This window comes from Heptranchias perlo, chromosome 3, assembly GCF_035084215.1.
Source record: "Heptranchias perlo isolate sHepPer1 chromosome 3, sHepPer1.hap1, whole genome shotgun sequence".
In the NCBI taxonomy this organism is placed as follows: domain Eukaryota; kingdom Metazoa; phylum Chordata; class Chondrichthyes; order Hexanchiformes; family Hexanchidae; genus Heptranchias; species Heptranchias perlo.
The window spans coordinates 74,261,222-74,274,078 of NC_090327.1; the positions used below are offsets into that span (position 1 = coordinate 74,261,222).

At 41.8% G+C, this 12,857-nt stretch overlaps 1 protein-coding gene across 3 annotated transcripts in view; it reads right to left on the minus strand.

The window, feature by feature from the left end:
• Positions 1-12,857, minus strand: part of arfgef1 (ADP-ribosylation factor guanine nucleotide-exchange factor 1 (brefeldin A-inhibited)) — a 208,260-nt gene that overhangs the window by 82,936 nt on the left and 112,467 nt on the right. For all 3 annotated transcript variants that reach the window (XM_067980310.1, XM_067980309.1, XM_067980311.1), the window contains 3 exons: positions 7,114-7,225; positions 2,378-2,583; positions 2,150-2,234 (listed from right to left, as the gene is read on the minus strand). In XM_067980310.1, coding sequence (XP_067836411.1) covers positions 2,150-2,234; positions 2,378-2,583; positions 7,114-7,225 — 403 coding nt within the window. The remainder of the gene's footprint in view (positions 1-2,149; positions 2,235-2,377; positions 2,584-7,113; positions 7,226-12,857) is intronic.

Sequence of the window (12,857 nt, forward strand, 5' to 3'; positions counted from 1 at the left end):
TTCTAATATATTTTTTAAAGCCCTTTCCCTGGTGATTGTAAACGTTTTAAGTTCCTTCCTCCCTTTCACCTGTTATTTGTATCATCTACAGTGAAGATGGACGCAAAATATCTGTTCAATTCATCCACCATTTCCTTATTCTCCATTATTAAATCTCCAGACACTCCCACTAGAGGACCAATGCTCACTTTACTTACTCTTTTCCTTTTAAATACCTGTAGAAACTCTTACTATCTGTTTTTATATTTCTAGCTAGCTTTCTCTTGTACTCTAATTTCTCCCTCCTCATTATTCTTTTAGCTATTCTTTGCTGTTTTTTATATTCTGTCCAATCTTCTGACCTGGCACTAATCTTCGTGGAATTGTGTGCTTTTTCTTTTAAATTGAAACAATCTTTAACTTCCTTAGTTAGCCACGGATGGTACATCCTTTCCCTGGAATCGTTCTATCTCACTGGAATGTATCTTTGCTGAGTGTTATGAAATATCTCATTAAATGTCTGCCACTGCATCTCTACTGACTTATCCCTTAACCTAAGTTCCCAGTTCACTTTAGCCGGCTCTGTCTTCATGTCCTCATAATTGCCCTTATTTAAGTTTAAGACACTAGTCTTAGACGTACCCTTCTCTCCCTCAAACTGGATGCGAAATTCAATCATATTGTGATCACTGGTACCTAGAGGCTCCTTTACAATGAGATCATTAATTAATTCTGTCTCATTACACATTACCAGATCTAGAATAGCCTGCTCTCTGGTTGGCTTTAGAACGTGCTGCACTAAGAAACTGTCCCGAAAGCACTCTATGAACTCATCTTCCAGGCTACCTTTGCCAATCAGATTCTTCCAATCTATATGGAGATGAAAATCACCCGTGATTATTGCTGTTCCTTTCTCACAAGCCCCCATTGTTTCTTCCTGTATACCCTGTCCTACAGTGTGGTTCCTGTTAGGGGGCCCAAAAACTACTTCCACAAGTGACTTCTTGCCTTTACTGTTTCTTATCTCTACCCAAACTGATTCTACATCTTGGTCTTTAGAACTAAGGTAATTTCTCTCTATTACACTCATGTCATCCTTAATTAACATTCTAACCTAATCTATGTTCACTCTCCATTCCTTATTGCCTATACCTGCAACAGAGTTCAAATCCACCAAGGCAGTTTGAGAAGTTGAATGAAAAAAAAAATTGGTATTAGTCAAAGTGACCATGAAGCGGTCAGATTATCGTAAAAATCCAAACTGGTTCCAATCAAAAATGGCCTGGCCTATATGTGTTTCCAGTCCAACACCAATATGGTTCACTCTTAATTGCCCTCTAAGGTGACCTAGCAAGCCACTCAGTTGTATCAAAAAACCACTACCAGCAGTTAAAGAAGGCTGCCCACTGACACCTTCACAGGGCAACTAGGGATAGGCAATAAATGCCAGCCATACCAGTGATGCCCACATCGGAGAGTAATTTTTTTTTAAATAGCGAGAAAAGAGTCCAGAAAAACAACAAACGTGGCAGAGCTGAGTTTCTTGTATTTTACTTTTAGTTTCTTTCCTAATCTACTCAAATATTTCTTCCAAACACACAAACATTTCCATTTATAATATTTTAAGTACTGTAAATTACTCAAGTGACACTACTTCTTACATATCCATGACCTATAATAGTGGGTCTCCACCAGGATAAAAAAATGAAATTCTTCAACTTCCGTTGAAACAAGTGAGTGATTGATTATTTTCTCCCCCCCCCCCCACCTCACACTATATATTTTTGATGAGGTACTTCATGCTATAAATTCTCTCCAGCACTTCTAGCAAAATGCAAGATTAAAAACTATTGCATAAAAATAGGGTAATGCAAAAAAACAAAATTTGGGATTCAATTAAAATACAGCTAAAAAGGAAAAGAAAGAAATAGTAATGGCAAATTCTTTAATTCTGCTGATAATCTTAAATATTTGTACTCTTTATTCATATATATTTTGCTTTCTGCAAAAAAATGCACAGCATAACTACTAAAATTATAAGAAAAATAACTACAGGTTTTAAAGCCAAGAGGGTACTAATTTTTGTAGCTGATACAATATGCCAAAATTTTAAATCATCCCAAAATACTTTTTAAAAATTACAGCATTCTCTTATTTATATAGGCCTTGCCTGTGAGCTATGAAGATCTGTTGTCAGCATGATGATAGAATACGCCAAGACATAAGCTGTGTCTGCACTAGCAAAATGTGTTTCTCTGAAAAAAGAAAAGCAATATAAAAATGATTAGTTTTAAACAAAATGTTACAATTTCAAGAACATCCTCGCTCAATATAACAACCATTTTATTTGCTAGATAAAAACAGACTGCATTGTTAATACTTAAAAGTTGTAACTTACCCTTGGTTACACTCCAGGTATCTGGCTGCAAATTTTTCCATCAATCGATCAATTTTCTGAGCCTCTCCTGGGAGACGGAAACCCTCCAGAAACATACGGAGAGCTGAGACAAAATCCTTCGTAGAGAAGTCCAACTGATCCACATAGGCATACATGACCTCTTTATTAAACTTGTCATTATCTCCTACAAATTCACCCACTTGTGTCTAGAAAAACAATAAAAGCTAAATTATTGTTCTATACAGAAGCCCACATCAGTAATAAAAACATTTTTGCACTTTGCTGTGGTAGATTTCTAATGGGAATGCAGTTTTTCTCCATATACAGTTTGATCGCAATCACTGGGCCTGCGTGTGTCAAAGAACTTTTTCTTTAGCTCCTGCAATGATTCACACAGTGAGTTGCTAATTTACACAGATCAACAAAGTCCAAATTTGATCCCAGAGTTTTTTTTAATTCATTCTTGGAATTGGGCATCGCTGGCAAGGCTGTCATTTATTGCCCATCCCTAGTTGCCCTAATTATTTGATACAACAGAGTGGCTTGCTAGGCTACTTCAGAGAGCAGTTAAGAGACAACTACATTGGTGTGGGACTGAAGTCACATATAGGTCAGACTAGGTAAGGACAGCAGGTTTCCATCCCTAAATGACATTAGTGAATCAGTTGGGCTTTTACAACAATCCAACAGCTTTATGGTCACTTTTACTGATACTAGCTTTTTAAAAAATTTCCAGTTTTTATTTTAAACTGAATTCAAATTCTCAAACTGCCATGGTGGGATTTGAACTCTTGTTCTATGGATTATTAGTCCACGCCTCTGGATAACATAACCACCCATACCCTCAGTGTTGAGTTATTTGATCTCAGTAAGAGCTGAAGCAAAGGAAGGTTGCAACAATTGGCCTCAGCACGGTGGGACTTTGGAAGGGTCCTGGCTTCTGATCACTTTCCAACGAGCCTTACTGGAAGTTCACGTGCGGATGATCAATGAGGACAGGATCGGGGTCAGTGTCACAAGTGGAAACAGTTTCTCCACATCCCCCAATTTAGTATCATCTGCAAATTTCAATACCATACCTCCAATTTCTGAGTCCAAATCATTATGCATATGGTAAATAAAACTGGTCTCAACATGGATTCCTGCGGGACACCACTTCCTACTTTCTGCCAGTCCGAGAAACTTCCCTTAGCTCTTACCTTCTGTTTTCTGTTCTGTAGCCATCTTACAATCCCATTCTGCTACCTGGCCTCTGACTCCACATGCCCTAACCAATCCACTGACCATCTTTATGGTCTCTCCAATTATGGACAGTTTTGTGTTGTAGACTCACAATTGCTGAAAGCTAGATTAAAATTGACCCTTACAGTCAGCAAAGAGATTTTCAGTATCTGGGCTGATTTGAAACATAAGTACCACAGATAAAAGGCCAGTGTCCCACCTCAGTGTTCCACCCAGTCCCAAATTATGTTATTTGAAGTACTCATTACTGTTCCAACTTTAAAACAGGTTCATTTGGTGTGGTGACTAACTGCAGCACATAGACAAATCGTTGCAATTTTCTGCTTATTATGATGACTTTCAACCCTCCACAGAGCACCTAAAAACATTTCATCCAAGAATGCTTTGATGACGTCTCGGAAACCTGCAAGACAAGTTTACATATCAACATTGCCAACCCAATGCTTCATTGCACAGCCAATCTTTGGCATGGAATGGTGCTTAGATGGAAATCTGCCTTTACACAACTTTTAAAGAAGTATGTCTTTATCTCGAGCTTAGACTGGTCACTAACATGGTTAGTGCATGAAATTTGGTGAATTGTCAGACTGCTGGAAAAACTTTTTTTTTAATGCACACAAGTTCAGAAAGAAACATCAGTGCATACTCATTGACCTGCAACCTGACCCAGTTTCCCCGTTACAGCATTGAGCAGGGTGCAAGGGAGGGCAAAAACGCCCGGGGAACGCGTTGAGGCAGGGAACGCGGAGGTCCCGCTGAATCTAATTGCATGACCTCTTTATAATTTTTTTCTTCTGTTTCCCACCCGGCAGCTGGCCAAATTGACAGACTAGTCGGCTAGGGACCCTCGGGGACAGTCCCTGGCGATCAGAGGGTGTGGGGGGTAGGTCGGATATCGGGGCTTTGGGGGTGAGGAAGAAGTGAGAGGCCATCGGGGGGAGGGGGGTTCGTGGGGGGAGGTCTGTGACTGCGGCAGGGAGGGGAGAAAGGCGCTACAATCAGCAGAGGGGCGGCCAAAGGCTTCCTTGAGGGGCCAGGGGAGCACTCCTGCTCTTCCTGGCCCACAAGGAGTGCTGCAATAGGCACTCACCTTCTTGAGCCAGCAGTTCCCGCCTCTCTTTTACTGCCAGGTTTCCCGAGCCCAGGGAAACCCGCGCGGCAACTCTTAAATTTAAATCAGGCTCCTAATTGCACACCATGGCGGGACACTCACATGCTAAGAAACACGCTGCTGTGAAAATGGCGGCAGGCCTGTATGCGGCAGATTGGGAACACGTTCCCTGTTTTTAATTTTTTAACCACCCCCACTCCCCGACCTTCATGTGGGGGTTAAAAGTCTTTTATAAACATACAAATAGTAAAAGGGTAGTCAAAGGAAGAGGGGGTGGCCAATTAGGGACAAAAATGACTTCTTGTGGAGGCAGAGGGCATGGCTGAGGTATTTAATGAGTACTGCGCATTGGTCTCCACTAAAGAAGAGGATGCTTCCAATGTAGCAGTAAGAGGAGGTAGCAGCATTATTGGATAGGATAAAAATAAATAAAGGAGATATTTAAAAGATTGGCAGTACTCAAAGTAAAAAAAAGTCAACCGGTCCAGATGGGATGTATCCTAGGTTACTGAGGGAAGTAAGAGTGGAAATTGCAGAGGCTCTGGCCACAATCTCCCAATTCTCCGTAGATATGAGGGCGGTGCCAGAGGACTGGAGGATTGCAAATGATACCTCCCCTTTTTTGAATAGGAGTGTAATTGCAGGCTAGTCAGCCTAACTTCGGTGGTGGGGAAACCTTTAGAGACAATAATCTTTAGGGACAAAATTAATTGGCATTTGGAAAAGTATGGCCTAATAAATGAAAGGCAGCACAGATTTGTTAAAGGAAAATTGTCTTTGACTAGCTTGATTCAGTTCTTTGATGAAGTAATGGAGAGGTTTGATGAGGGTAGTGCGGTTGATATCGTGTTTATGGACTTACAAAAGGCATTTGATAAAGTACCACATAATAGACGTGTTAGCAAAATTAAAGCCTATGGGATTAAAGGGACAGTGACAGCATGGATACAAAATTGGCTGAGGGACATAAAGCAGAGAGTAGTGGTGAACGGTTGTTTTTCGGACTGGAGGGAAATAAACTGTGGTGTTCCCCAGGAGTCGGTAATAGGACTGTTGCTCTTTTTGATATATATTAATGACGTGGACTTGGGTATACGGGGTATAATTTCAAAGTTTGCTGATGACATGAAACTCAGAAACGTAGTGAACAACATGGTGGATAGTAATAGACTTCAGGAGGACATAGACTGGTGAAATGGGCAGACATGTGGCAGGTGAAATTTAACACAGAGAAGTGTGAAGTGATAACATTTTGGTAGGAAGAATGAGGAGAGGCAATATAAACTAAATAATACAATTTTAAAGGTAGTGCAGGAACAGAGAGACCTGGGTGTGTATGTACACAGATCTGTGAAGATGGCAGGACAAGTGAAGAAGGCTGTTTAAAAAAAAAAATTGGATCTTTGGCTTTACTAATAGAGGCATAGAGTACAAAAGCAAGGAAGTTATGCTAAACCTTTATAAAACACTGGTTAGGCTTCAGCTGGAGTGTTGTGTTCAATGCTGAGCACCACACTTTAGGAAGGATGTCAAGGCCTTAGAGAGGGTGCAGAAGAGATTTACTCGAATGGTACCAGGGATGAGGGACTTCAGTTATGTGGAGAGATTGGCGAAGTTGGGGTTGTTCTCCTTAGAGCAGAGAAGGTTAAGGGGAGATTTGATAGAGGTATTCAAAATTATGAAGGGTTTTGATAGAGTAAATAATGAGAAACTGTTTCCAGTGGCAGAAGGGTCGGTAACCAGGGGACACAGATTTAATGTAATTGGGAAAAGAACCAGAGGCGACATGAGGAAGCATTTTTTTACGCAGCGAGTTACGATGATCTGGAATGCACTGCCTCAAGGGTGGTGGAAGCAGATTCAATAGGAACTTTCAAAAGGGAATTAGATAAATACTCGAAGGGAAAAAAATTACAGAACTATGGGGAAAGAGCAAGGGAGTGGGACTAATTGGATGGCTCTTTCAAAGAGCCGCCACACGCACGATAGGCCGAATGGCCTCCTCCTGTGCTATACATACTATGACACTACTATGTATACAATACCGAGGCCCAGGTCTTTCACTGCATTTGACCATGGCCAAGTGGGACTGGATCAATTGAGCCACCATCACAAAAATTTGAAGAGGATGAATACAACTTCTTTATCACAGTATTATCTCGTTAACATGTCTCACTACAGATTAGCATGAGAACAAATAGTTTTACCCCATTTCTCCTCTTCTTTCCATTTAAAAAAAGACATAAATTGGTATACTTAATTGGAGGGAAAAGTTACACCTTTGGAAAACACAGTTTAATGTACAGCCACTGAGCCAAAGTACTGCTATGATTTGAGAACGTTTCTATTAACCTTTCTTATGACAGTTTTAACTGTTTCTTACCGTGTCTAATCTTTCTTCTTGATGCAGAAATTGGGCAATATCATCAGGTGTAGTGCCAAGCATTCCTTGTTCCTGTAGATACTGTATCCCTCTTTTTGGTTTCTTATTAAATCTGTACAAATAACAAATAGCTGTCTCAAATTCTAAGCACGTAAGTGGCTGACTGCTTTTCTTGGAACCTGATCACAAAACTTACTTCATATTTATGAATTATTGGTTTAAAATTTTCATCAGCACTTCAAATAAAACATAAGAAATGAGACCAATGATTAGGAAGCATTGATCTCATGTGCAGGCAGAGATAACGGTTTCCACACATATGGTTGAAATGATGTACAAGTGGGAGTAGTCCACTATCTGCATCTCCAACACGTTGTGGTAAATTACCCACAATCTGCAGAATGCAACTAAGTTAGCTGGCACAAAGAGTGGACATTGTGTTTAGAAGCAGTTAGTGATAAGGTGATTGGAATTCTTGGCACCTTTTGATGAATATATTGTTCTGTAAACATGGCTTGTGCACACAGTTCTGAGTTCACTTCTACATGTGCTTTTACCTTTTGGGGGTTTTGGATGATGGTAGGAGAAATATAGACTTCTACCTTATGATGGAACTTTGCAGTAATCTTTCACAATGATGGACTTGGTGAGGATGTGGGGGAAGAAAAGGGAGGTATAAAGTGACTTTCGCTGGTGAGTCCATCTTTATTTATTGGGTTATTAGTTGCAGCCTCCTTTCCCTGGCTGCTGGCAATCCTGTTCCGCATACTCTTCTTTCTGTGCACCCTCCTCATGCTGTGGGGTTGAAGGCCCTTCCAGTCCCTCTTCATTATCACTGCCTTCAGCTTCCAGAAATAGCAAGCTTTTTTTCCTTCTGATATTATCAGAGCACAGCAAGCTAAAATGATTCTTCAGACTCTCGCTGGGCTGTACTACAGGGCTCCACCAGATATATCCAGACACCTAAAACAGGACTGCAGAATTCTTATGGTCTGTCCATAATAGTTGGTGTAGTGGCACAGGCTTTATTGTTTCTATTGCCCCCCTGTGTCTGCATAAACCTTACTGGAGTCATCAGCCTTGACTGCAGGGAATTGCCCTGATCACCAAATATCCAGGTACACGGTGCCGAATCATGAGGGCTGGCATAGTTAGATTGTCACACAATGTAAATGTCATGGCAGCTTCCTGGGTATGTGACATTAACATGCAGGATATGGTGATTGTCATTGCACACTAGCTGCACATTAATAGAACAAAAGCCTTTCCTATTCATAAAATTGAGGGGTTGTCATATGGGGCTTTGAGTGGCAAATTAGTTCAGTCAATTGCTTCTTGTACCTGCGGGAACCCTGCCTGTGTGTAGAACTGGATAGCGCGCTCTCTCTCTCTATGCTTCCAGTGGGAAGGATATGAATTGCAAAGAATTGATCAGAAGCAAATCAAACATCTAATTTTTCAGCCCTTTTTCATGAACTTTAGCATAAGATCCTGTCGTACAAATATCAAGCCTATAAAGTTGTAATGAACATTAAATGAACTGATGTAACTCGAAGGCTCTGAAATTGCATTGTAAAGCAGACCATCAGTACATTACAATTTATTACTATAAAGTGATTGACTGTACAACAAATCTCTTATATTTGGTGTTGTTAGCTGTAAAGTGGAAGATTTCCTAGATGCCAAGAGTGTATTTACCGCAGAAGATAAAGAGAAAATAACGAGAAAACACTGGCTCTAACTGGACTTCATCAGAAATACTAGAGTGCGCTGAGGTTCTAATTACATAGAAATTACAACATGGCAACAAGCCATTCGGTCCAACCAATCCACGTTGGTGTTCATCCTCCATGAGTGGTCTGTGTTATAGATCACGGAACCAAGATAGAGAAATTAATCTGCAGTTGCGTAATCAAATCAATAAGGTAACCAATGAAGGGAAGGTAGTTGTAATGGAAGATTTCAATTATTCAGTTATGAGGACAAATGATGACTCCTCAAAAAATGGGAGGTCCCAAGAAGCATCTTTTGATGTAATCAATGATTGTTTCTTAATTCAGAATGTGAGGACTAACACTAGAAGGGACATCATCTTAATGTTCAGTAATAAGCCACAGTTGATAGATGACCTAGAGGTGGAGAAACACCTTGCTGATTTGGACCACTCCACCATATGATTTAAAACCTGAGGCTATAGCAAGTTAAGGATAACAGTGTGGGCTCAGTCTATGGAAACTAAGAGACACCTAGCAACAGTTCAAAGGGAGAGAGAGCTGGATAAGGATTATTGCAACATGCAAAGGAAACAAGACACTTTCAAAATAATTCCTGAGAGTGTTATACAAGGCTTCACAACCTATGTGGAGCAGAAGTGTGAGAGAAAGCCAAAACGAATTTGTGGAGACTTGGGCAACTTGCACTCAAGAAAAGGTATTTCAAGGCTTATGAAAGGATTAATAGTTCTATGGTAGAAAAGGTATAAAACAGTTAGAGTTAACAAAAAGAAATATTAGGCAAGCTAAAATGAAACTAGAAAAGATAGTTAAATGTATTAACAGCACTGTGGGAGAACCTTCACCACACGGACTGTAGCGGTTCAAGAAGGCGGCTCACCACCACCTTCTCGAGGACAATTAGGGATGGGCAATAAATGCTGGTCTTGCCAGCGACGCCCACATCCCATGAACGAATAAACAAAAAATGTAGCCAAAATAATGGGAACCCATTTTTTTGCTTATGTTGGTAGTCAGAAGACGATTACAGAACAACTAGGACCATTGCAGGATGACTAGGGCAGAATTATAGATGATGACAAGGGCATGGTAGAAGAGGTGAACAGATATATTGGGCCCGATATTAGCACTGCTATCGGGTGCGTTCCTGGCGGGGGGGCTCCAAAAATCGGGGAATCCCGGAGCACTGCCCTCAACAACTTCTCCTTCGCATCCTTCCAGGGTGCCACGGGGGATATCGCCGACATCTCTCAGTCGTCTGCACAAAAGAGCCCTGCAAATACACCTACACCCACTCTGCAGTGACACAATGGGTGGCATCAGTTGTGGGTCTTCATAGTGATCCTCAGGAAAGGGCATTATTGCACAAACCAGACAAGATTCGCAAAGACGTGGCAGTAGTGGTGCCAATATAATATATTTAATTTCTGACCAACTCACATCACATAAGCAAAAACCATGACAAACCCTCAAACACCCTTGTGCATCCCCTTCATGCTCACGACACGTTTGCCCTACGCTGCCTACTGCACATTTCTGATGCATGCCCTGTGGCTGCAGCACAGGTAGTGGTAGGTTGAGTGAGGCTGACCGTGAAAGAGATGCATGAGAGGGTGAGTATGAGATCGAGCCATGAGATTGTATGAGGATTGGGGTGAGTGGTAGTGGCGGGATGTGTACTGGAGAGGTGAGTAAGTGCAGGTAAGATGAGGATGAGCTTTGAGTGGGTGTGAGGGGTGATGTGACAGAGTAGTGTTGGCAGTGCAGAAGGAGATGTGGGGTGGGGGCGGTGATGTGGCAGACGGTGTGTAGGGGAATGAGTAAGTGTACTCACTTTGGCTGACCTACTAAGGTGATTGCAGCGCCTCCTGCACTGTATGCAGGTGGGCGATATGTTGGTGGTGCAGGTGACCTCCTCTGCCACCTCGAGCCAGGCCTTCTTGGTGGCAGAGGCAGGCCGCTTCCTCCCGCCCGCAGGGAGGAAGATCTCTGTCCTCCCCCTATCCAATGATACCTGGGAGCAGCCTTCCCCCTGGGCTGCTCCATGCTGTAATTTGTCCGATTTCTTGCAGCAGTCAGTCAGTGGAGGACTGCCCCTTTAAATAGAGCTCCTCCAGCTGACAGACCTTACTGCGCATGCGCAGTCAGCCCGACGCGCAGCTCAGCAGCGGGGAACCCGGAAGACCAGGTAAGTGGATCCAATTAGCCTGCGATCGCGCGCGGGGCAGACTGATTTCACCGGCCCCCCCCCCGCTGCGAACCCGCAGCCCTGGTAATATCGAGCCCATTACATCTGTTTTTAACTGAGAGGGTTGGACCTGTAGAGCAGATAAAACTAAAACTTAAAAAGGTTGCTAACACATCTCAAGGGAAAAGTTGCAGGTTCAAGGTGGAAAAAGCACCAAGACCAGATTTAATTTATCCTGGAGCACTGAACAAATGACTATGGTTGCTGGTAATGCTCTAGTAAATATTATCAATAATTCACTGATAACCAGAAAGGTGCCGGACAATTGGAGAAAGGCACAATGATGCACTTATTAGGAAAGAGGATTAAAATCACAACCTGGCATCTATAGATTGGTGAATTTAACCTCAGTGATGGGGAAATTAATGGACAGCATTATTAGGGATGCCATTAATGATAAAGACTGCTGAACATGGCTTCAGCACACAGGTTTAGCCATCTTGAACCAGTTTTTTGAAAAAGTTACGAGAATGTTAAGTCAAGGGTATTGCAAGATGGATCACAAATAGGCAAAGGGTGGTTTTAAATGAGACTGCTTCCCATTGCGGTCTGGTCGTTAGTGGGGTGAAATAGTGACCAGTGCTGAGTCCCTCCTGTTTATTATGTTAATTAAAGTACTGAAGCAGGGTGTAGATGGCATGGTTATTAAATTTGAGGAGGATAGGAAATTGTGCCGTAGAGTCAGGACCTTAGAAGAAGGAAATAGATTATAACTGGGTAGACTGCGGAAATGAGCCCTTCAATCTGAATAAGTGTGCAGTTATGCATCTAGGTGCACTGAATTCAGGTGCAGAGTACAAGGATGAGTGTAGGTTAAAGTGAGAGAAGGGAGAGGGGCTTGGTAATCTTTGATGGACAATGATGTTGATTTATTAACTTGAGCAAGTAATACAGGCATACAAAACTTGAACATTTCCTCAAATCACATATGCTCCAGTAGTTGATGTTGATACCTGTATCTATATAAATGTTTCAACTGGTGGAGCAAATTTCAAGATTATGAGGAACCCAGCTTTGTAACTTCCTCTAAAATAGCTCTAAAATGCAATTATTAGGGACAGAGTGACTGAATATTTGGACAAATAGGAGTTGATCAGAGAGAGCCAGCATGGATTTGTAAAGGGTAAGTCATGTCTAACAAACCTGGCTGAATTTTTTGAGGAGGTAACAAACATGGTTTATTAAGGGAGCGTATATGGATATTATTTGGATGGAATTCCAGAAGGCATTTGGCAAGGTTCCAAATAAGAGGCTTAACCAAAATGAGAGCACATGGAATTGGAGGCAACATATTGGCTTGGATTGGAAATTGGTTAGGAGGTAGGAGACAGAGAGGAGGGATAACGGGTATGTACTCAAATTGGTAGGATGTGACAAGTGGTGCCCCCCCCCCCAGGGATCTGTACTGGGGCCGTAGCTTTTCTCTCTATCTATAAATGACTTGGTAAAGGAATAAAGAGCCATATTTCTAAGTTTGCTGATGACAAGATCAGAGTATTTTCTAAATGGTGAGAAGCTGAGAACTGTGGATGAGAGAGATTTAGGGGTCCAAGTACAGAAATCACTAAAAGCTAGTGGACAGGTACAAAAAAATAATTTAAAAGGCTAATGGAATGTTGGCATTTACTCAAAAGGGCTGGAATACAGAGGGGTGGAAGTTGTGTCACAGTTGAACAGAGCTCTGGTTAGACCCCATCTGGAGTACTACATTCAGTTCTGGGCACCGCACCTCAGGCAGGATATAGTGGCCTTGGAGGGAGTGC